Genomic DNA, 25,202 nt, shown 5'->3' with positions numbered 1-25,202 from the left:
TTACATTCATAGTGCTGGCACCAGGAGTGTACAAAGATGATGTTTTTGATCATCAACCCTAAATAGCATCTTAATTTGGGGGATTTTCTTATAAAATTGACAGGTAAAATGCTACTGTCTGAATACTACTGTTACTAGTTTATACATAGAATATTTTCATATCCTTTCTTATACATTACTCTTGGCTGTTTTCTCATATTTCAAAAAGCACCTTAATCTTTTTATTGGTATTCTATTATTATATAAATTTGGCTTGCAAAACTATTAACCTTTAGCTAGTCATGGTGATATATGCCTTTAAATTCAGCACTGAGGAGGCAGAGGCAGACAGATACCTGTAAGTCTGAGAGCAGACTACAAATAGAGAGTTCCAGGCCACCCAAGGCTCCACAGTAAGATCCTGTTTCAAAAAATAATAATAGTAACAACCTTTTTAACCAGTCACTATTTAACAGAAATATATAATGCAAAGGTGTAGTTTTCTCAGACCCAGATTATATCATTTATAATTTGTTTGCCCATTTAAAACTCTTCTGTTTCCTAGAAGAACTAACTGATGCTTGGTTTTCCTATTAAAACATCAAGTAGTTGCTTCCTGAATAAAAGTTCAGTATTTCTCTTGCTTATGTAATCTTTACCGTTTATTCGAAAAGTGTTATATTTGTTTGTTTTCTGCTGCTATAACAGAAAACTATAGACTGGGTGATTTATTTAAAGGGGATTTACTTCTCATAATTTAAGAACTAGGACTTCCAAGAGGGCACGCAGTCTTTGTATTCCATTCCCCATGGCAGGAAACAAAAGGCCAAAGGGTAACAATAACAGGGATGAAAAAGGTGAGCTTGCTTTTATATCAAACCACTCTAGCAATAACTAACAGAACCATGCAACCCATCATGAGGGCTGAGTCCTCAAGTCCAAAACATCTTTTAAAGGCCAAGACTATTATAGTTGTAATTAAACTTTAACTTGTATTCTGGAGGGGGACACTCAAACTGTGGAATCACATGTGTATCATTTTATAGTAGGAAAACTAGCCAGGCAGTGGTGGAGCACGCCTTTAATCCCAGCCCTTGGGAGGCAGAGGCAGGTGGATTTTTGAGTTTGAGAGCAGCCTGGTCTACAGAGTGAGTTCCAGGACAGTGCTGGGATTAAAGGTGTGCGCCACCACCGCCCGGCCTCTATTAAACTTCTTACCCTCAACAAACCATCTCAATGTTCCTTCAAACCACACATCTTGACTTTTCAACTCTTATTTCTTCATACAGAACTATTCCTGTAAGGATTTTTGTTAATTTCAATGGAGACTTATGTTGGTGTAACCATATTAATCTGGAAAGAAATAAATACATAAAACATGTTTCTCTTGTGCTTAACATGCTTAGAAATGAAAAGGGAGAAAGAGAGAGATGGCTCAGTGGTTATTGTAGTGGCTATTCCTGGTTGTCAACTTGACTATATCTGGAATGAACTACAGTCTAGAATTGGAAGGCTTACCTATGATCCTAATTTGGAGGCTCAGAGATATAAGTTTCTGACCTGGATCTTGGTATGGAGATCTTGAAGCATAGTGGCTAAGACAAGGAGATCTCCGAGTTCAAGATCATTTGGGATTAAAGGCATGGATGCACACACCTTTAATCTGGGCCACACCCTCTGTTGGAAACCTACAGCCTTTAATCTGGGCTACACCCTCTGCTGGAGATATATAAGAACACTGGAAGAAGGAAGATTTACTCTCACTCTTCCTTGCCTGCTTGCCTCGTGGGACTGAGAAACTGCTAGATCCTTGGACTTCCATCCACAGCTGCTACTGACCATTGTTGGGGAGTTGGACTATAGACTGTAAGTCATCAACAAATGTCCTAACTATATAAAGACTATCCATACGTTCTGTGACTCTAGAGAACCCAAACTAATACAGGAGGTGATCCTACCCCATGGGATATAAACAGCCTTTCCAGGGGATACAGACGACTTACTGAGTTTGCAGTCCTGGGAATACATCCAAGCCTCTTGGCTTACATCCCTTTAAATATAAACTCATACTTCTAACTATCTAATCAATCATTGCTTAACTTCCATGGTTTGTCCTTTAACCCAGTTTTCATTTAGAAAGCCCTAACAACACAGAAACATGAAAATATTTACTTCTTGCAGACAGTAAAACTAAACAAATTATCAATGCATGAAGCACTGATTACGGACATTTACCTAAACTGGGGATGTTCTGAGAATTCCTCAGAGGGATCCCAGAGTTGCTTAGTCGGATAGCAAAGTCAGGATACAAGGTGAGCAGAATTCTGAGTCCCCAACCTCCATTTTAAACAGTATTTTTCTGCTTTTGTATATTGGGCTCTCAAGTAGATTTTTGCTCCTGTTTGTTTTGAAGATATGGCAATAGGAAAAGAAATGAAATTGATATCCACTGTAAATACACACACACACACACACACACACACACACACACACACACCATACAAACACCCCTTAGGTAACCTAAATAAACATTACAACTTATAGAAACAAGCAAACTCCACTCACATTCATACTAGTTTATCTTGTTGCTCTTACTTTTTTAATTTCTGCACTCCAAATACATTCTCACCAGAGTTCTCAAGGACACAGAGAATCCCAATATTGTCCATCTCTATGTACAAAGTGATAACTAAAGACCACACCTAAGCACCACCGACAGCATCTGTTCTGAGAGCACTGTAGCGTGCATAATCCTGTCTTCTAATTCTGGTTATCCCTACACTGTGTGGTATTTTTGCAGGAACTATGTCTTTTTGCTAACAGAAATGGAATATTCCCTTTCCCTCCAAGAGAAATCTACTATTCACAGCCATCATTATAGCTCTTTAATTGTTATAGCTCCAGGAAGCACAACTACATTTTTCTTTCCTCTCATGCTTTTCACTAAAGTCACTATATAAATTTTCAATATGGGGTTCTTGGGCCCACCAGCTCAGCCAGCTGGATTGTAAATCCCAGGCTAAAGTTTAGGAATATCCTAGCTATTCTTAGGATTCACCAGCTAAGAGTATATTTATAATCTGTAAATCCAAAAGAAGCTACACAGTAATTTTTTTTGGGGGGGGGGACAGAATTTCTCTATTACATAGCTTTGGCCATCCTGGAACTTTGACGATGAGGCTAGCCTTAAACTTCACAAAGATCCATTTGCCTCTACCTCTCAAATGCTAGGATTAAAAGCATGTGTCACCATGCCTGCCCACTTTCAAGATTTTTGTGCTTTTTTTTTATTGCATTTTTCAAACAATTGACTATTTGTATTTCTAAGGGAAAAAATCCATAGAATTCAGAAGTCTGAATTCTAATCTTGCTAGGTGAGTAAAAAAAAAAAAAATCGTTTAATTATTCTGATTTGAAAAAAAAAGTCTCTAAAGAGATTAACATGGGTCTTGAGTTTCACGTAATTATTAAAGATTCAGTTTGGGACAGTCCTTCTCTATACTTTCAAATGTATTGGGAAGTACACTGTCTTAATCTACCTAGCAAAACAGTCCACTGCATTTCTTCTTCTCCCAGATTTTTAGTGTATTGTGTGGATAGATTCTGGGGACTAGGGATGGCCTGAAGCTCACCAGTAGAGAGCCCACCTTGCATGCACAAGGCCCTGGTCTCAATTCCATTCTAGAAGCAGGATTCAAGAAAAAAGACAGCTAATACAGGGCAAGCTGAGGTCCAATTCTGCATTATTTTCTGCCAGTTATAAAAATAATGATAAACGTAATTTTGGTGCCTACCACCCCACTTCTCAGCTCCCTTAATAGGGCAGATTATTGACTCACTGACATATATGTGTGTGATATATGGCTTATTTATTCATAAGTATGAGTGCCCAACTGCCAGATACTAAGCTAAACAGAGAGAAAACAGAAATCATGGCCAGTAAAGAACAATATAAATGTTAGATAAGTTGTAGTATGCAGGGTCTAATATATCACTACATCCTGATGGTGACATTATTCCTCTATGATTAATTATACAATTTGTCTTCAGAAGTAGGAAATGTGGCCAAGCCTGGGTTATATATTGAGAACCTGTCTCAAAAAACAAACAGAAAACAAAAACAACAAAATGAAGCAAAACAAAAAAGTCAACTAATTATCTAAAAATATATCAGGGACAAGAAAAAAATTAAACAATCTCCCCCCCCCCCAGCCCTTGTGTTTATGTCTCCATTAATAAAGAATAAAGCTGAGAAGATACTCTTTAGTTAAGTCACTGAATATGTCAGAGAGAAGGCCAAAATGTTCCATAAAGATGCTATGGGTGAATGAAAACCAGAGGCCAGGCGCTGAGGAGATGGCTCAGTAAGAACACTCTGCTCTTTCAAGAGGATTCAGGTTCTGTTCCTAGCACCCACAAGGTAGCTCACAGCCACAGTTTTCTCCAGTTCCAGGAAATGTGATTCCTTTTTTGATTTCCAAGGCAACAGGCACTTTAAGTGGTGCATGTGCATACACACAAGCAATACACTTATACACACAAAAAATCTAAACTAGCCAGGCGTAGTGGTATGCACCTTTAATCCCAGCACTTGGGAGGCAGAGGCAGGTGGATTTCTGAGTTCAAGGCCAGCCTGGTCTACAGAGTGAGTTCCAGGACAGCCAGGGCTATACAGAGAAACCCTGTCTCGAAAAACAAGAAAACAAAACAAAACAAAAAAATCTAAATTAATAACACCCCCCCCCCCCAAACACACACATATCCGTACTGCACACTGGTCTAATGTACTGAATCCTAAAATTCCTTGAGCTGATTTCAGTATCTGAAGGAGTTAGGGGAAACGCCACAAAACTAGTAATTTGAAATTCCATCTTCTACAGGAATATCTTATTTTCGTGGGTTCTTTTTTTCCTTTAAATTTCTATTTCTACTCCCTAACCTCGTCAACTTCCATTTTACAAGAATTGAAACGAAACGCAGGGCACGAGTCCAGCATTAATCAGTACAGGCTCTCTTAAGTTATCAAGGCAGCAGTCTGCTTTCTAAAGCTTTGGCGGGAGGTGCTATTTTCTAAATTACCAAACCTTGGGGGGATTAGAAGGCAGGGGGTGGAGAAGAGAAGCCCAGCACGAACGCGGCCGTGAGCCCTACGACAGGCGCCCCCGAGGCGCGAGCGCTCTCGTCGGGGAGCCTGAGCGCTGTGTGTCAGTGGGTACCTGACTGCGGGCGGCCGGTCCACAGCCCCCTCCCGCCGGCCCGGCCAAGGCCGGGTCTCCGAAAAGTCAACGCCCTGGCCAGCATCCACTGCATCGCCTCTCAGCCCAGCGAGAGTGCCCACAACTTCCCTCCTCGACCTTCGGCCCCCCAGACAGCCCCGCCCCTCCGCCCCGGCCCAGGCCTTAGTCTCAGTCGGCCCCGCCCTCTTTGGCTGAGAACCTCTCGGCCCCGCCCCCCCCCACCCGCTAGCCCTGCACCCTCCGCTCAATACAATCCACGCTTTGTTTGTTTTGTTTTGTTTTGTTTTGTTGCTTTTCGAGACAGGGTTTTTCTGTGTAGCTCCTGCTGTCCTGGAACTCACTCTATAGACCAGGCTGGCCTCAAACTCAGAAATCCGCCTGCCTCTGCCTCCCAAGTGCTGGGATTAAAGGCGTGCGCCACCACGCCCGGCCACTCCACACTTCAGTGTAGGCTTCCGCCTCCGACTCTCCAGAGTCCCAGATTCTGGCCCCTGAGTCCGGCTAACGCTTCCCGCCTTGCTTCCCGGAAGCCCCAAAGCCCTATGGCCCTAGCCCTCTGATCCGCCCTCTTCCGGAACGTCTCCTCCGACACGCCCTTCTCCCACCCGCACGGCCAATAAGGCCTGATGGCCGGTTTTGTCTCTTCCGCTTCCGTACTGGGGCCTCACCGAAGGCCCAGGATGAAAGTGCTCCTGCACGGGCTTTAGTTTCTCTTTATAGTCTTATCTCTTCTCAGACACACCCACCATTATCCCATTTGAGTGACCTATTGACCTGCCTTCTTGCAGAAACAAGGTGAAGTCGGAACCTTTGTGGAGGCGGAACTAAGGTGCGGTATTCCGGTGGAGCCGGAAGGCTGCATAAATAGAGGAGTACCAGCTTCCTTCTGGCAGTTGATCTGCAGCGTTCCGGCGAGGTGGTCCGTGTGAGAGTTCTTCAGCTTCGATTCCTGCTATGCACCGACCGAATTTTCGACCCCCAACTCCTCCGTACCCCAGCCCGGGGATAGGAGGTTGGGGTGGCGGAAACAACTTCCGGGGTGCCCTGGGCGGGGGGCCGCGGCCGCCCTCCCCGCGGGACGGGTACGGGAGCCCGCACCATACTCCGCCCTGCGGGCCCCGGGCTAGGCCGTACGGGAGCAGCCACTCTCCGCGGCACGGCGGCAACTTCTCGGGGGCCCGCTTCGGGTCTCCGTCCCCGGGCGGCTACCCAGGCTCCTACTCCCGGTCCCCCGCGGGGTCCCAGCATCAGTTCGGCTACTCCCCAGGGCAGCAGCAGACCTACCCCCAGGTAAAGACAATAGCTAGCGTTTGCCGAACTCTTACTGTTATGGCAGGCGTGATACTAAAATTCCCTTTCCGTGGATTGTTTAATCCTCTGATACTACTTTGGCCCAGTTTTGCAGATGAGTAACCGGAGGCGTAAAGAAATTATCTAAGACTATCATAAGTGGCGGAGCTATAGTTCTCTGTTCCACAGAAATTGTGCTCTTAGCCAGCATACCACATTCGTATACAAACTTATTTAATCCTCCATTTCTTCTCCCCCGACCCCCAGATGTTTTTATTTGGTTTTGTTTTTTGTTATTTATTACAGTGAATATTCCTGGATTCCTAGGGGAGAACAGTGAATGATTCCCTACTGTTGTATAGTATGGCTCCTTTAGACTGTAGTCTATTGCCGTTTTCCTACAGATGTCCCTCTTTTGTTTTGATTCTTGCTTGGAAAAAAAAACGATTATCATTGTTTTTCAAGCCCTATTTATATCTACTCCAAGTTCTCTCGAAGGGAAAACAGAAAATTTGGAATTGTGGAAACTTCCCCTCTTCTCGATGAGTGAATCTAAGACAGGAAGTAGCTCTTTGGTTAACAGCTTGGATCTAGGTGGTTTTGCAAAATTGAATATGCTCACCCAGCTGAATCCCTTATGAGTTGGAGTTAATCAGAATAGAAAATCGTCATGCCATATAAAAGTTCTAGAAATTTAAAGCTTATCAGGTTAAAAAATATGTTTCCAGGAAAGAGCAAAAAAGTGAATACAATTAATCACTGCTTGTACTGGATTTATTTGTATTTAATAGCTGTCACATTAGAAACCGAAAGGTTTTTAAGATGATAGACATTTTTTAGAAGAAATATACATTTTGTTTAGTAATTTTTAAAAGCACTAGATTAAAGAAATTTGCAAGTGAATATATTGGGTTTCAATTGACAACTTTTAATGTGATTCCTCACTAATATTTAACTAGAGGAGAAAGTACCAGTTATTTCTATTAGATGTCTTTATTTTTAACCGATGATTTTTTTCCTAAAGGGTTCTCCAAGGACATCTACACCATTTGGATCAGGGCGTGGTAGAGAAAAAAGAATGTCTAATGAGTTGGAAAGTTATTTTAAGCCTTCAATGCTTGAAGACCCTTGGGCTGGCCTAGAACCAGTATCTGTAGTGGATATAAGCCAACAGTACAGCAATACGCAAACATTCACAGGCAAAAAAGGAAGATACTTTTCTTAACATTTCTGAAATTCAACTGGAAGCCTCATGTGTCAGGAACATCTTGGACAGAACTTTTACTTGTGTAAATGAGTTGAACCCAAAGATGATGACTTTGAATAATGATAAGCAGATCCTTGGTATATCTCTAACTTTATCAAGTGTTGATATTAGAGAAAATGATAGGACAATTTACAGTATTTAGCTATCTGGGAGTGTGTACCACAGAACACAGTTTTCATATTTAACATTTCCAATAAAACAGACATTTGTTTTTTTCAATGTTTTAAAATAAAAGTTTTTGTCTTCCTAATTGTGATTTTGTGGATATGTAGAATTGCTAAAACAATGCTTCATAAAACTTGAGGGTAAATGTTTTGCAAGCTAATTTTTAATAAAATAGATAAGCCTCCTTAGACAGTTTTCTATATATTTATTAATAGAAAATAGTTCTACATTCACTTTTTGTATTTTTGTTAAAATATTGAAACTTAAAAATCACTGGAAGTCACTTAATATGATTTATACTCCTTTTATCACAAAAGGCCAGGATAAACCATATATATGCAGTTCAGTGTTCTGCCCAAATTTCTCTGTATTTGGAGCATTGTAAATTTACTTTCTCTTGAAGCCAAAGAAGGTGATATGTTGATGTGATAAAACAAAGGAGGAATTTTAGTTCATAGTTTCTAAAGTTCCAGTGGAAGTTCAACTGGATCTATTAGTTGGTCTTGAGGTGAGTCAAAATATGTCTGGATAATGCAGCCGCTGTTCACCCTTGGCAACCAAGCTACAGAAAGACAGGAAGGGGCCAGAGACAAGAGGAGCCTTTCTAGAACACCTTCATCTTTTTCTACCTCCCAATAATAGTATCATGTGAGCCACTGAGGTACTAATCCACTTAGGAGGTAAATACCCTAACAATCTAATCACTTCCCAGTGATCAGACAAGCCTTCAACACATCCATTTGGGTAGACAGTTCATATCCATACCACAACAAAATGACTAATAGTAATCTCAAATTACTTCCATGACAACAAGTACATGAGTCCATCAATCCCAAAGAAGACAAACGACGAAGCCAGTTTACTGTGAAGAGGACAATAAGGCCTAGTTATCTTGACTCATGGACACATTTCTAATCTGAGAAAGGGTTCTATAAACTTTAGCTTACTTTGCCTGGCTGGAGTGGAAGGAAAGAGATGCTGTGTATATATACCTGTATTAATAGAGAGAAAACTTGGAGGAATATTCCTCAGTTATTTAAAATAAAGTCTTGAACAGTACAATCTATTGAAAAAATTGTCAACATTCTCCAAAAGAAAAGTGAAATGACCATTCCACCTAGGTAAGCCATAATTATTTGTTGTTGGGGTGGGAACCCACACTGGAAGGATTTTATGCAAATAAAACCTCCTTTGGAGCCAGAGCTTTGAAATTTTTCTACTAGTCATTAGCTAGATAGCCCAGTTTTATCATGTAAAATAAGGAAATTCATAGTACTTGTCTTTACTTAACCCTGTATTCGGAGTTTTTAGAATAGTGCCTAATGGGAACTAAGTGAATGTTTAATAAATACATAAATTATGGTTGTAACTGTTTTATTGCTCTGTCTAGTCCCATGTGTATAGGGGTTAGTAGAGTGATGTTATGTGGCTATTTGAAAGAAAACATCCATACTTAACATTTTGGGTTTTTTTTTTCATATATTTTCTATTGATGCTTATCGAGCATAAATAAAAAGTAACACTTGGAAACAATTACTAAACAGTCTCTTAAGGCAGCATGTTATTAGCAAAAATGAAAAATTAGAGCCAGACACAATTTTACATGGTTGTAATCCCAGCTACTCCAGAGGCTGAGCTAACTTGATTGTAAGGTTGAAGCCAGCCTGGGCAATTTAACAACACTTTGCAAAAATAATGAAGTTAGGGAAAGTTTTATGTGTTGCATTTGTACCATGTTTGGAAGACATTCAAATACAACTTCACATTTCATTTTTAAATTCTGTTAACATCTACCTTTAGGGAGTATATCTAACCTCTGACTTTAAGAAGAAAACTTTGTACATACATACACTATTAGTCGTGTATTCAGAATTAGGTTTTGCTTAGTTTTTGCATTGAGATAGAAGAGTCTAGCTGTGTAATTCTGGTTTACCTGAAACTCACTATGTAGGTCAGGCCAGCTGAGAACTCAGAGATCTTTGTCTCTAGAGTGCTGGGATTAGAGGCGTGTGCCACCACACCTGTCTGTTTTTAAGAAGGGGTCTTGAGTCGAGCTTAATGGTACACACCTTTGATCCCAACCCTTGAGATGTCAGGTGAATCTCTGAATTTGAGGTCAGCCTGGTCTACATAGTGAAGTCCAGGACAGCAAGAGCTACATAGTGAGACCCTATCTTGGAAAAAACAAAAACAACAAAGGAAAGCTGAATAACTTTAGACCTTTACATCTCAGAAATGGGTTTTAAACAAAAGTGTAGTCTATGTTAGCATTGTCTCCAAATGAGATTATGAATTCTTTTGAGGTAATTAACATTCCAAGGGCTAGGTAGGCATAATAGTTTACGAAAATTCAAACTCAGATCCTTAATTCCCAAAACTCTACAGAATTAAGATGCCTGTGAAGGGATCACTGCAATTTCCTTTTAAATCTTACACATCTTACAAAAGAAACTAATAACAAGATTTGTTTTCCAAAAATGAACCCATCAGTATTTCAAGTCCCATATACACATTGAAGAATATTTTCCCACTTCCCTAACAAGAGATTTGAACTTTATCAAACATTTCTTATTTCTTGGTAAAGGAATATAACACTTCTTTTTACTATGAGTAAAATATGGTGTTCATTCAAATTTACATTGCATATGGTAATGGTCAGAATTCAGATGTTTTGTCCTGTAAAGGAAATGGCAGTATTGGTTTAATGACTTTTGTCTTTTTTTTTGTCCCCTATTTTAAACACTAGTTTTCTGGTGAATCACAAGAAGTTATTAACAGCCATAGTAACCCTACTGTGCTTTTATAGAACACAGGAGCTACTCTTCCTGTCCAGCTACATTTCTGTATTGTTAGCCATCATTACCCCATTTGTCTCCTAGACATCCTTCCCAGTTGTGATGACCCTTTTAAAATTCTACATCTAAATGAGAATACAGTATTATGCTTTCCTTATTTCACTGCATACTGTCATTCAAAAGGCTGAGTGTAGAGGTACATGCCTATAATCCCAGCACCTGGAAAGCAGAGACAGTTGGATGTCAAAGTTTGAGGCCATCTTGGTCTACATAGTTCTAGGACAGCTAGAGCTACATAAGACTCTCAAAAAACAAAACAAAAAACAAAAACCCAAAAGAGCTATCCAGGCTCATCCATTTTGCCACATAAGACAGGATTTCATGGGGTAACAGGGAATTTCAAGAGGCTAACAATATGAGGGGCTGGAGAGATGGCTCAGTAGTTAAGAGCACTGACTGCTCACAGATGTGGGTTTCATTCCCAGCATGTATATAGCAACCCACAACCATCTGTAACTGTCAAGTAGTGGTTTTCAACCTTCCTAATGCTGCAACCCTTGAATACAGTTTCTCATGTTGTGGTGATCCCTACCCCCCACCATAAAATTATTTCATTGCTACTTTATAACTAAGTTTGCTAGTTATGAATTGTAATTATCTGATATACAGGATGTCTGATATGTAGTCCCTGTGAAAGGGTCAGTTGATCTTCCCAAAGTGGTTGCAACCCACATGTAGAAAAACACTGCTTTAGTGGATCATATACTCATGCAGGCATAAACATGAAATTGAACAAGTCTTAAAAAAAAAAACAAGAGTTGGGTTTTGTTTTGTTTTGTTTTTGTTTTTGTTTTTGTTTTTGTTTGGTTTTTTCAAGACATGGTTTCTCTGTATAGACCAGGCTGGCCTGGAACTCACTCTGTAGACCAGGCTGGCCTCGAACTCAGAAATCCGCCTGCTTCTGCCTGCCAGAGTGCTGGGATTACAGGCGTGTGCCACCACCTGCTGCCTCAAAATTTTCTGCCCCAAGTTCTGCTTATTCACCCAGCTTCTGGTACCAACAGATACATGCTATTCATAAATTTGGTTAAAGAAGCCTTTTATTGCAAAGTAGAGATCCATTAGCTGTTCAAGTGCTGAGAATAAGGGACTATGACTACTTACCAGCTATAGATGGAACATGTGTATCAACCAAGCCCCCAAGGCTCGGGAACACTGAGGAAGATGGGGGAGAAAGAATGTAAAATTGGAAGGAAGAGACACTGACCTCTGGACATGGCATAGTTGTTGCATACATGAACTCATCACAGTGTGGGTACCAGTGCAAGATCAAGAATTTAAAGTTCTAGCATTGGAGCTGGAGAGAAGGTCTGCTGGTAGAGCACTGGTTGCTCTTCCATGCCATCACTGGGATTCTTTTCCCAGCAGTCATGATGATGTGGCTTAAAACCAGACGTTTTTCCAGTTCCATTGGACCTGAAGCTCTCTGCTGGCCTCTATCAGCACTGCATGCACTGTGTGTGTGTGCGTGTGTGTGTGTGTGTGTGTGTGTGTGTGTGTGTGTTTGTGTGTGTGTGTGTGTGTGTGTGTGTGTGTGTTGGGGGTTGGGGGGAGAGATTCTGGGTATTTCACACTTAGCTGAGGAGCTAATGACAGTTGATGACTGCTGAGGGAGTGAAATTATAGATAATGGAAGATACAAAGTATAAAACATTGAAAAGTCATTTCTTTTGAGGGGCAGGGTTTAGTAGGCTCCCCAAACCTCAGTGGAAGACTTCACACAAGTATGCATAATTGGGCCTAGTGAATTAAAAGAAAAACAACTTTTAAAACACATGAAAGGAAGATAAGAGATGGGGGGAAGCTGATGGGAGCTAGCATGGGATGGATAAAACTAAGATACTGTATACCATGCATGAGAATGTCAAAAATAAATTTTCCTCTCCAGTCTACCTGTTACTGTTTACAAGAAGAAGGAAGAAGAGGAGGAAAGAAAATTTGGTTGACCTTTTGATTGGTGTTGACTTTAAAAGAAAACACCAAAAGCTTGATTCATAAAAGAGAATTGTAAGTTGGACCTCACAGAAATCTGTTCCAGCTGGGTGGTGGTGACCTTTAATCCCAGCACTCACGAGGCAGAAGCAGGTGGATTTCTATGAGTTCAAGGCCAACCTGGTCTACAGACTAAGTTCCAGGATTGCCAAAGCTACGTACAGAGAAATCCTGTCTGAAAAAAAAACAAAACAAAAAGAAAAAAATATTCTGCTCAATCAAAGATGCTTAAGATAAGACAGTTGGGGATAGTGACATATGCCTGTAAAGGCAGAGGCAGGAGGATGATCTTTGTGAGTTTGAGGCCAGTCTGCTCTACATATCGATTTCCAACCAGGGCTCTGTAAACAATCAAAATCAAACAGAATTAGAGGTCAAGCCATGGACTAGGAGAAAACACTTTCAAAACAACAGTGTACATCTGTTACAATATCAAAAAGAAAATACCGATGACATACTGGCCATTGTGTAGTACCAGCTGAAGCCAGAAGAGAGCATTGGATCCCCTAGATTTAGAGTTGTGGACCACTATGTAGGTGCTGTCAATTGTTCCCTGAAAGAGCAGCTACTGTTGATAACTTCTGAGCCATGTTTGCTGTTTGGGATTATAGAAGTTGAATTACTAATAAACAGTTCAGAAATGTGGGTCAGCAAGATGGCTCAGTGGATGGCCAAATAAATGGGAAATGTAAGAAATGTGATTGTGTCAATAGCTGCTGTAACCTCAGTCTAATTCAGATCAAATAATTCTAAGGATTTTATATGCATAGTTTTATACTGTATAAATTTATATTGTTCAGAATTCCTTTAGGTTGTAACATTAGAAAAAAATCCAACTTAGTTTTACTTAAACACCAAATATCCACTGTTAAGTCCAAAGCCTGGCTAAGTGCAGGAGCCCAGGTGATGCTGGTAGCTCTCCTTTTCACTCGTGGTGGTGCTTGTATACTCTCCTGCTTTGATCTTGTTTTCCAATAGACCCTTCCCTCCTGAAGGCAGTAAGACTGATAAAACTTCCCTCAGCAACCCAATAGAAAGGAGAGATTCATGTTCCTTAGTTTTGCATCTTGCTGGCTCTGTGTTGAATGTGCATTCTCTTAATTTGTAACTAACAAAATGTGATATTGCTTCCTGAGTCAACCCTAGTTTTGACCAGGTTCCAAAGTGGCAGAAGTGCAGGGGCACTGTTCTGTACCAAGAGACGGTTAAATATAGTAAGCTATGGAGTTTCCCAGTAGAAAGCTGAGGAAGGATAGTGTTACAGATGAAAAACAGTTTCATAGGCATCTTTTTATATGCGCCCTCTACTTTGTAACATTTGCAGAGGAGTTGTAAAGATAGTACAGAGGTGCATGTCAACAGCAAGGGTACTAAACACATTAAACTATTGTGTTAGGTTTTTTTCAATGGTTCAGTGTGGAAATACGCTTATGTACAAGCCTGACAACCCGAGTTTGATCCCAAAACCATCAGAGGTAAAGAAAGAACCAATTGTACAAATGGTCTACAAGGTCTCTTGACCTTGACATTCCGTGTTGTGGCCGTAGTTCTCTCATCTCTGCATCTCTCCATCCTGCCTCATCAAACAATCATGAGGTTTATAATCTTTTTCTGTTCAATGATCCAGTCTAAAATTGTACTTACCATCGAGCACCCACAAGCCTTAAAGGTACATAGTGAGATACCTTAGGGAGACAAATTGAAACCAGAATCCAGTAGCCTCTCTCTGATTTATTTTTTCAGGTCTAAATATACAGCCTACCATGAGCCATTATTATTAATATATATATAACTAGTTCCACCAACATTACTATACAGTGATAGAAAAGAATCATTAAACTTGAAAGGAAAAAAAAAACTTCCATTAGGATAGTGAGATTAGAATAATACTCACTGTTTGAACTGCATACATGTGATTACCCACATTCAAAAGTAAATTTTCTGATCAGCTAGTGTAGTTGTATGAGCCAACTCCTTTTGTCTATGTGTTGGTCATATGACTAGATCTGAGGTGGGCTATATGGCATTTTTATTAACTACTTCTAGGTAGTCCTTGAGGTAGTCCTTGGCAACCTACCTTACAAAGTATATTGGATTTCTTTGATTAATTTTGTGCAGTTTTATTCTGGTTTTATGGTAATCTAGTATCCAGGGACTTTTACAATATAGACTATAAAGGGCATAGTCCCCTCTCACAATGAGACTAGCCTCAGAAGAAACCAAATTTGCTGACTTAGTCTTAGACTTCCAACTGCCAGAATTGTGAGAAAATAATCTATTAGGCCATTCAAATTGTGGTTTTTCTACCTAGCAACAAATATGGAAAATGTGCATGTTTTAGAATTTATGAACTATTTGTACATAGTCATTGGCAACTCTACTGGCTAGTTTTGTGTGTCAACTTGACACAGGATGGAGTTATCACAGAGAAAGGAGCTTCAGTTGGGTAAGTGCCTCTATGAGATCCAACTGTGAGGCATTTTCTCAATTAGTGATCAAGGGGGAGGGCCCCTTATGGGTGGTAGTCTTGGGTTCTATAAGAGAGCAGGCTGAGCAAGCCAGCGGAAGCAAACCAGTAAGGAACATGCCTCCATGGCTTCTGCATCAGATCCTGCTTCCTGACCTGCATGAGTTCCAGTCCTGACCTCCTTTGGTGATGAACAGCAATGCAGAACTGAATAAACCCTTTCCTCCCCAACTTGCTTCTTGGTCATGTTTGTGCAGGATAGAAACCCTGACTAAGACAGCAACTTTAGGATATAGGAGGTTGGTGTTTGTGAGGAGAACTTAGTTGGCGTCCTTTAGTATTTACCCAACAATGGCCAAATAAATGTAGGCACAGAAACACTATTCAGGGTTCTGAATCTCAGCTTTGTCTGGAAGATCCAGGGAAACAAGGTTAATGAAGTAACTGAAAGTCCTCAGGAGTTGGAGGCATTCGTCATGAAAAGGCTGTAGTCTGTTTCCAGAATCTTGAGGGTGAAGCCTGAGCTCCAGAAACTCCAAGAGTCTAAGCTACCCTGTACCCAGTATGTCAAACAAAATGATAGGTGATGGTAAAGAGTATATTTATTCATTGGCAATATTGTAAGGAAGATGAAACAAAGGAACCCAATGACCTCCTCCTGATCTATCTTCTGGATACTAACATGAGCTTTTGGGTTAAACAGGAGTAGCTGAGCAGTGAGCAAGAAATATGTAACTATAGCAGACCTGGTTTCGGTGTGGTGCGTGTTTAGCCTGCATGTATGTCTGTATATCTCATTTATTCCTGGTACCCTTGGAGGCCAGAATTCATCAGCTCCCCTGGAACCAGTTCTGAGCTACTACATAGGTGAGCATCAACCCTGACCCTTCTCTAAGAGCCACATGGATGCTGGGAATCAGACTTGACTCCGCTGGGAAACAGCCAGTGCTCTTAGCTGCTGAACCATCTCTGTAGACTCCCTTCTCCTATTAAAATTTTGAAAAACTACATGAAAGGTGACTGAATGAGAATACAATGAGAATATGAAGGGGAGCCTCTGAGTGGTTTGGGAGGGTAAAAAGAAAGACAGCGAGGAAGTGACTATAGCAGGGAGTGAGTTAATATAGTTTGATGAGTCAAAGAACAATGATCAGAAGGTGAAGGAATTCAAGACACATATGTAAGACTCAAGACTCCATTAGTCTTTTATTAGTCATTACACAGGCTGGAAAACTGCCCTCAACTGAGAAGGCTAAAAGTAGTTGGTATCCTCAGGGAAGATTTGGCCACAGCAGAATTCCAAGGGAACACTTCAAGAAAAGATAGCTGATTCCTCAAACCCAAACACATTAAGGCAAAAGGTAATTTTCTTAGATTTTGCAGGAAAAAAATTTAGCTTCCAGTATCAACATGGAGTCTGATATTTTGTAAGCAGTCATTGGGGGTGAGGGAACCTTTAAATGTGGAATTCTGGGGCTGGAGATAGCTCAGCAGTTACAAGCACTGGCTGGCTTCCAGAAGAGTCAACTTTGATTCCTAGCATCCATGTGGCAGCTAACACCATCCTTTTTAAGGTCAATCCCAGGAGATCCAGGGCCCTCTTCCACACTTATCAAGCACCATTCACACACGTGGTGCACATGCATGCAAACAAAACACTCATCTACATTTTTAAAATCTTTTAAAAATACTTTACAACTCTGAAATTCTGATGCGCTATAACTACATATATTTTGTCATGTATGTGTATTGCTTGGCTTTCTGTGGACATGTTCACTGGAACGCTCAGCACTCTTGGTATTTTCATCAACTATTTGTATTCTAGTAACCTGTTAGACATGGGACTGGGATCTGCCTATTTTAATTTGTACTTTATTCCAGTTTAATTTTTGCAGTGAACTATACAAAGGAGTACCCCTCAGATAGATATTTAGGACTTGCTTCCTCCTCCTGTTAGGATAGGCTGTCCACTTATTTGATTGGAGCTGTTTATATTGTCCCATAGGTCTTAGTTTTTCTAGTCCTTTTTTTCTTTAGTAATAGCTTTAATAATTATTACAGGTAACTTTTCAATATTACTTTAGCTCAAGTTACAGAAATACCATTCCTGCTTACATCAGTTTTTGGTGATATGTAAATAGCTCCTTTCTGGATAATTCTTGCCTTAGAGGGCTTTGTTCTGATAGAATTGCTACTATACTGTGATGGAGCATTACAAAAAGAACTGAACCAAATAACTACAAAGCAGTAGTCCTGATGGGCCATATCTGAAGCCTGATCTCTAGCAATAGAGTAGGTACCTCTCTTGCACAATTTTTAGCTAAATTTTCTGGTGTTTGCAAACCCAAACATGCTGACCTGACACAAACTTTGGATGAGGTGAGATAGCAACCATGGGATTTGCAGAATGAAGATGGAGAGTTGGATATAATTTCCACTATCCCAAGCATGAGTGATCCTTGTGTTTGGCCACATTGCTACCTTATACATTAAGCTACTAGCCCTGTTCCTATAGAAAGTCAATATTAAGGGAAGTGAAGGAAAAAAGTCCAAATGCCGGAATATAGTGGCTATTTCTTGATATCCACCAGAAAATTATGTCCATTTGAAACTGGCCTGACTAGAAGCAGAAGTCTTTTCTGGCTGTTAACTACACTCCAAGTGGAAAATTTCCAGTTTTTAAAAAGCTAGATTAGCTGGGGAAAACACAGCACCAGTTGGTAAAATACTTGACTTAGAATGAAGGAAAAAGAAAAAAAAAACTTCGGTCTGAATTTATTCCCTGTGACTCAGGAAGTGGAGGCAGAAATTAGAATTAAAGTCTAAGGTTATCATAAGCTACATCATGAATTCAAGGACAGACTGTGCTACATGAGAATGTCTTTAAAAAAATGAAAATAAAATAAGAACACCTGAACTGTCCTCATAGTGGGAGACATAGGTGATACAACTGTGATAAAGTTAACATCCAGCTTCTCTAAAAATTAAAGGACTGTGAATAATTTGTTCTTATCCAAGCCTGATGTTTCCCATGGCCTCAACGTCAGATCTTGCTAAAGAAAGATAAGAGTAACTAATAAGTTAAAATGAAATATTAAGAACTGTTTTTGTACTATCATTTGCTACCCCACAAAAAGGTGTAATGGCATTCAGATTCTGTCCTTCAAACAATCAGCTCACTTAGGAGTTGTGTCTTTTGAAGCTTTGGGTTCTGCGGTCTCTATTTCCAGTGCATATGTGAGACACTCGCTTGGAAAGTTTTGCAAATCCCATGCAAGAATGCAGGTTTACAGGAATACAAAAGAAGGTAGGGCATGTTTCTTCTTTCTTCAATCTCTAAGTATATAAAACTATTAGAATTTATAAACAGCATTCTCAGCCTGCACTGCAAAGACTTATTTCATATTCTAACATTTTAATAGATAGGATTTAGATTTGTTTCTAAAGGTTTTTACCTGTGAATGAATATGTGTATATGTATATATGAGTACACTGTAGATGACTTCAGACTCACCAGAAGAGCACATTAGATCTCATTACAGATTGTGGTGAGTTATCATGTGGTTTCTGGGAATTGAACTCAGGACCTTTGGAAGAGTAAACAGAGTGCTCTGAACAGCTAAGCCATCTTTCCAGCCCGTGCATATTTTTAATCCAATTTATCAAGGGTATTGAGAAACTATTATTATAAATCAAACAAATAGTGCAACTAAGAATTTAGAAGTTAGTAGTGGTACTCATTCCAGGGGAACTGACTGGGAAGGAACAAGGCCTGCAGCTGGTGAATATGTTAAAATTCTTAATTACATAGAAACAAAACCAACTTCTGATTGGTGCTCTTCAGGGAGGAAAAAATGTCCTCATTGGACAATTTCCTGTATATACTTTCCAGAAGTATAAAAAGGGGTAAGTTATTGGACAAAAGAATACACTGCTTTCTTTCTTCCTATGGATGATATGTGACCAGCTCTCTCGAGTCCCTTCTTCCTTGACTTCCCTGCACCTTAGATTCTAAGCCAGAATGAATCTTTTCTGAAATTGCTTTTGGCAGATTACTATCACAGCAACAGAAATTGTAACTAATACACATTTGTATTTTTACTTTATAAATGAATGATACATGTACCAGTACAGGAATGGGCCACAGGAATTGCTCAGTCAAAATGCATCTGTTTTTGCTTAGTAGCTTCACTTTTTGCCCTATTGAAATAGGTAATTATTTCAGTCTTTTCCATTTTAACAGTAAATTATGCTGAGTTTAATTTGTGTGCATGTGTAGGGGGCACATATGCCACAGTACATGTATGGGACTCAGAAGACAGCATGTAGGAGTTGGCACTCTCCCTCCTGTGTGCTTCCATAGACAGATCTGAAATCAGGCTTTGTGACAAGCGTTTTTGTGTACTGAGCCACCTTACCAATCCTGGAAAAGCAAACTGTTAGTAGAGCGCTAACTCATTCATGGTTGCTCGGTCTTTTGCATGTTTCTCATAACTCAGTAAGTTTTCTATAATGCTAATAGTTTCTTGACTTCTATTTGTCTTACAATCCTATCTAGCAGTAAGCGCCATTGTGTAACAAACTTGCTATAGAATGTTGGTCCTATGAATAGCAAACCCCTTTCTTCATCTGAAAGAAGCTTATCTAATATTCCACCCCAAACAGAGCTGCAGAATTGTTCTGGAGATGGCTAAAGGTATATAAGAACAGAAACATATTTTTTTAAATCGTTTCTAAAACTCGTGACTTTTACTATAAAATAAATGGGGAGCAAGTATGCAGTTAAAGTAGAATATAAGTGGATATATTTAATTTTTCATATAGTATCATCCTATGCAATTTTGTCTGTTTTTTTTCCTGGGCTGTCCTGAAACTCGCTCTGTAGATGAGGCTGACCTTGAACTCAGAGATCTGCCTGTCTCTGCCTCCCAAGTGCTTGGACTAAAGGTCTGCACCATCACTTCCAGGCTCAAGCAATAAGCTTTTTATTGATTATATCATTCACTCAAGATAGATGTAGGTGGGGGAACTTATATCAGTGACAGTACTTCATTAGCATTCACAAGGCCAAGTTCAGTTTTTCATACCAACAAATTACATTTCAAAAAGGAAAATGTAGCTAGAAAAATCTGTTAAAAATTTCAAATTAGATGTCAACAGAAGGCACCAAAATATGATTTGTAAATAAAAATCTCAGAAAAGATTTAAACAAAACAAAGGTGGAAAAGAGAGAGAGCTCAGTTGTCTGATGCATACTGCTCTTAGGATCCAAGCTTTGTCCCAGCACCTTGTGATTCCAGCTCCAGGGTATCCGATGCCCTCTTCTAGACACTGTGGCACTTGCATTCACATGCACATACCACAAAGTGACACACAGTTAAAAATATACTGTAAAGCAGTGACCGTAATTATTACACAAAAAGGTGGAGCATCAAGGTAAGATGGCACAAATAATGCCAGCACATTGGAGGCTTGACACAGGAAGATCACTACATACAAGACCATTCCTGCCCATACAGACCTAGTCTCAAAACAACTTGACACAGGAAGATCACTACATACAAGACCATTCCTGCCCATACAGACCTAGTCTCAAAACAACTTGGCAGACAGCACAAACTAAACAGAAGACCAGTAATTGGGGCATACTAAAACAGAATCTGTAATTGATGTTTAAAATGTGAACAGATACCAGGAACATTTATGTGCTGAATAGTTTAGTATATATGAATATATAAGGCAAACAGAAAACAAGAATACAGGGGATCTCACCAGTGTTTTAAAAAATAACAAGTGAAAATACATACAGTAATTTTAAACAGTAAGATCAAGTCAAAGAAGTAATCAGTGATTCTAAACATTAAAATACCCCCTTTCAAAGATGAAGAGAATTATTGCTCAATAAAGTAGGAAATATGAAATTGGATAAACACCAAAACCAAATAGTGGAATACATTAGAAAATAAACTAAAGATGAAGAATGAGAAAATGGAAGTAGAATAAGGAACTTCAGGAAGAAAATAAGAACAAGGGAAAAAATGACAAGAAATCCCAGCTCACCTAGAAGCTAAGTGAGGGTTACTGGAGCCTACAGTTCAAGGCTAGCCTGGGCACACACAACTTAAAAGAACAAGAAAGAATAGATCTACCCCTAAAACACCCCAGAGGATATTAATAATACACTTAAAAATATATTACATGTATCCTCATGGTGCTACCTGTTCATTCAAACATACTGCAGAATATACAAATTTTCAGAAAAGGAAAATTTCCCAAGATTTATGTTAGAAACAGAACCCTGGCAAAATGAAGAATACGGGTGGAAAGAGGAAAACTAAAAGAATTACTTTCAAGGAAACAGCATTAAGTTAGGAATAAAACATTTTTAACTTTTTAAATCAACAGTTAATTCTTGGGACATATATTTTAAATAAAACAGCTTTCCAATTGTTATTTTGCCAATGAAAATGCTAATCAATGACTGCCTGAGTAAACAGATACAGAATCCTAAATCCTTAATTAATAGTACACAGCATTATTAAATTTTTAAATGGATGGCTTACTTAGATCCTATTAATTGATATCTATTAGAACATGGTAGTGTATATTAAAGGAGAAAATCTATATAAACATTGTTAAGAAATATAATCTGATCCTATTAGATATGCTTTATGAATGGACAAAAAACTAACACATTAAGTAGCTCATCCCTAATTTGTTTATCTATGAAGCCTAAAACTCTTAAGTTACATACTCATAAAATCAGAAAAGAGAAACTCCATAAACTATTAAAATAACTAGGCAATATGGCTAGATTTCTATTTTTAAATAGCAATTTGCCTACAAAGAGTTAAGCTTAAAATATTGCAATAATGGGCCTGTAGAAATGGTCAGTGGTTATGAACAAGTGCTACTCTTGCAAAGGACCCAAATGAAGAATTCTATTTCCAACACTAACACCAAGCAGCTCCCAACTGGGAAGCTCCCAAATGCCAAGGTAATCCAACAGCTGGCCTCTGTGGGCACCTGTACTCATGCACAAATAATCAAAACCTCACAGTGCTTACAAGGCCATTTCTAAAAGCAACAAAATACAATCTAAAAAAAATAAAAATTACTATATTGAACAACAAATAAAAATTAGCAACTTATAGGGAACCTAACCAAATACCACCTTACCTTCTAAAAGGCAAACTCACCTTAACAAAGTTTGACTAATTATATTTTCAGCTAAAATGGCTAATGGGTAAAATGACATGGAGAGACAGGAACAGAAAACAGAAAAGGTGAGAAATTTAAAGTTCTCTTTGTTTTGTTTTGCTTAAATGCAGTCTTTATGTAGCCCAGGATAGCCTCAGGAACTCGAAGAGTTGCCGGATGACACTGAACTTCTGACCCTCCTGCTTCCACCTCTCAAACACTAAGATTGTAGTTGTGCAGCACCACATATATTTTATGCCAGAGATCAAGATGAAAGCTGGGGCTTTGGGCATACTCCATCAAATATGCTATATCCCCAGCTAGTAAAGTTTTGAAGTTCTGTCCTGTAACACATTATCCAAACACAATATAGTTCAATGGAAAGCACTTTCCTAATGTGCAGGGCTCTTAATTCAATGTCCAGTTTAAAAACAAACAAACAAACAAACAAACAACGTACACATAACAGAAAGGTCAGAATAGACCATCACAGAAACCTCAGGACCTCAGGAGAAGACATTAAAAAGCAGGGGAGAACAAACTGGTCAACAGATGCTGTTGATATAACTAATTGTAGGTTTCAGAAATAGACATAAAACTGAATCCTTGCCTCACTATACCTAACAAAGTAAATCTTAGGTATGGTTAGAAACAGAACTCATATACACTCTTGGAATACCAAAAGGGTCTCTAAGGAAAAACTATAAGGAAAAGATTATTAATTACAGAAAACAATTTTTGTATAACAACATTCCAAAGACAGGTACTTTTGAAGATACATAGGTCACTAAGGGCTACCTTCAAAACCACAGAAATAAAACTTTAGACAGGTCAGACTACCAAATAATGAAGTTCACTTGTAATTAAAGAAACACAAATTTAAAGACTGTCACCTGACAAACATAAAAAACAAAACAAAAACCCTTTTGTGTTCTTACTCCTAACAACGACTCTATGAAAGAGGAAAGTGTTACAGTCTAAGCTTTGTCCAATAACAGACACCCCTCCCCACCACCACCACACAAAAAATAAAACATACATGGCACAGTAGTAAAGAGTCTGCTTTGAATACACAAAAAGAAAATACAGCTTTAAAGATGCCCTGCAATTCTTAACGGATATTTATTGACTATCAAATATAACTATTCTCTTTCCCTCTTAAAAACAAATGGCCTTTACATTAAACTGAAGTATAAGAATATTTTAAAACTCTTGCAAAGGTTATATGATACCTTTATAACAAACTAATGCACAAAGGAGTGCGGGGCAGGGAGGTGGTGAGAGATGATTTACTGCATGCCCTCATTTTAATAGAATGAGAACTAGAAACTTCTGGTGAGTTGAGACCTACAGTATGCCCTTAGCACTATGATCAAATTTTGTTTGCTTCCGTCTTCAGCTGACCATGAAATAGCTTATTATTAGTAACTTCTAGTAATTTAAGAAAAAGTCACCAGAGAAGCTATTGGTAAATGACAGGCTTATAAAATGATTTCTAATAAGAGAACCATCGAAATACTGTTAACAGGAAATGACATGTTAATGACTTGGTCTCAGAATTACTGAATGTGGCTTGTAGAAAATACACAGGGGCCTTTTGTAACTGCAAATATGAAGTGTATCTGCTACCACCTTCTAGTTTTCTAAGTTACTTTTTCAGGTTTTTTTTTTTCTATAGTCAAAGAAAACAGGCTTTTCTTGTTTTTGCTTGTTCCAACAGATGTCACTATAACTCTGGCTGACCTCCAACCTCAATAGGTAAAACAAAGTAACCTCGAACTTCTTGCCTCTCCAGCCTGGTCTACAGAGTGAGTTCCAGGACAGCCAGGGCTACACAGAGAAATCGTCTCAAAAACAAAAACAAACAAACAAACAAAAACCTTCTTGCCTCTGCCTCCCAAGTGTTAGGAATGCAGGCATGTGCCGCTGTGCCTTGCCATACAAAGTTTTTAGAGTTTTTGAGTGTGTTAGGGATTAAACCTGGGCATTGTACCTGCTAGGCAAGCATTCACTGAGATAGCTCTCAATTTAAATTACCAGTCTAGTCACAGTCTGGTCACATTATTAACAGTTTTCCTAGTCATAAGTTGGTATTGCATAGGCATGGTAACGGTAAAGGTAACAAGCCCCTGTAATCCTAACAGTTGGGAGAATCAGGAGCCAGTGAATGCAAGGCCAGCCTGAGCTATATGAAGACTCAAAAAAACAAAACAAAACAAAACAAACAAAAAAAAAACCCAATAAAATTTAAAATGTTTACTGCAGAATTGGATGTGGTCTGTAGGAACCACATTAGCAATACAGCTATCAAAAATAAACCAGGGCAGTCTCTAAGCCTTAGTTCAGCTGTACTGTGGAGATTAATCACTTCATTTGGGGCTACTAGTAGGTCTGGTTCAGCTTTAAAATAGCAAAGCCAGTATTGCAGACAGTTATATATTCAAACCTGTATTTAAGACAACCATCTGGTGTGAAAAATAATGGGAGCATGAGTGGACTCATAGCAAATTCACCAAAAGCTCACACACTAGCCATTTCCTTTGAGAAGTGTGAACCCATACCATATGTGTTTTTTTTTCTCAAACCTTGGTAATTCTTATGAACTAGCATGTTTTTTTGGTTTTTTTTTTTTTTTTTTTTTTTTTTTTTTTTTTTGGTTTTTTGGTTTTTTCGAGACGGGGTTTCTCTGTGTAGCCCTGGCTTTCCTGGAACTCACTCTATAGACCAGGCTGGCCTCGAACTCAGAGATC

The 25,202-nt window shown here is 39.1% G+C and overlaps 2 protein-coding genes across 2 annotated transcripts in view; one reads left to right on the top strand and one right to left on the bottom strand.

Annotated features, from left to right (window-relative positions):
• Sugct (succinyl-CoA:glutarate-CoA transferase) overlaps positions 1-5,333 on the bottom strand; it is an 819,151-nt gene extending 813,818 nt beyond the window's left edge. The window contains exon 1 of the mRNA XM_052157285.1: positions 5,196-5,333. Within this exon, the coding sequence (XP_052013245.1) occupies positions 5,196-5,289 (94 nt within the window). The 5' untranslated portion in view covers positions 5,290-5,333. The remainder of the gene's footprint in view (positions 1-5,195) is intronic.
• Positions 5,334-5,854: 521 nt separating this feature from the next.
• Mplkip (M-phase specific PLK1 interacting protein) lies at positions 5,855-8,023 on the top strand. Its single transcript, XM_052157244.1, has 2 exons — positions 5,855-6,506; positions 7,531-8,023. The coding sequence occupies exons 1-2, from the start codon at positions 6,171-6,173 to the stop codon at positions 7,729-7,731; spliced, it is 537 nt and encodes a 178-aa protein (XP_052013204.1). The 5' UTR covers positions 5,855-6,170; the 3' UTR covers positions 7,732-8,023.
• Positions 8,024-25,202: the final 17,179 nt, after the last annotated feature.

The sequence above is a fragment of the Apodemus sylvaticus genome, chromosome 14 (assembly GCF_947179515.1).
Source record: "Apodemus sylvaticus chromosome 14, mApoSyl1.1, whole genome shotgun sequence".
Taxonomy (NCBI): domain Eukaryota; kingdom Metazoa; phylum Chordata; class Mammalia; order Rodentia; family Muridae; genus Apodemus; species Apodemus sylvaticus.
Note: the sequence above shows the minus strand (reverse complement) of the source record. Positions and strands in the feature narration are given on the sequence as shown.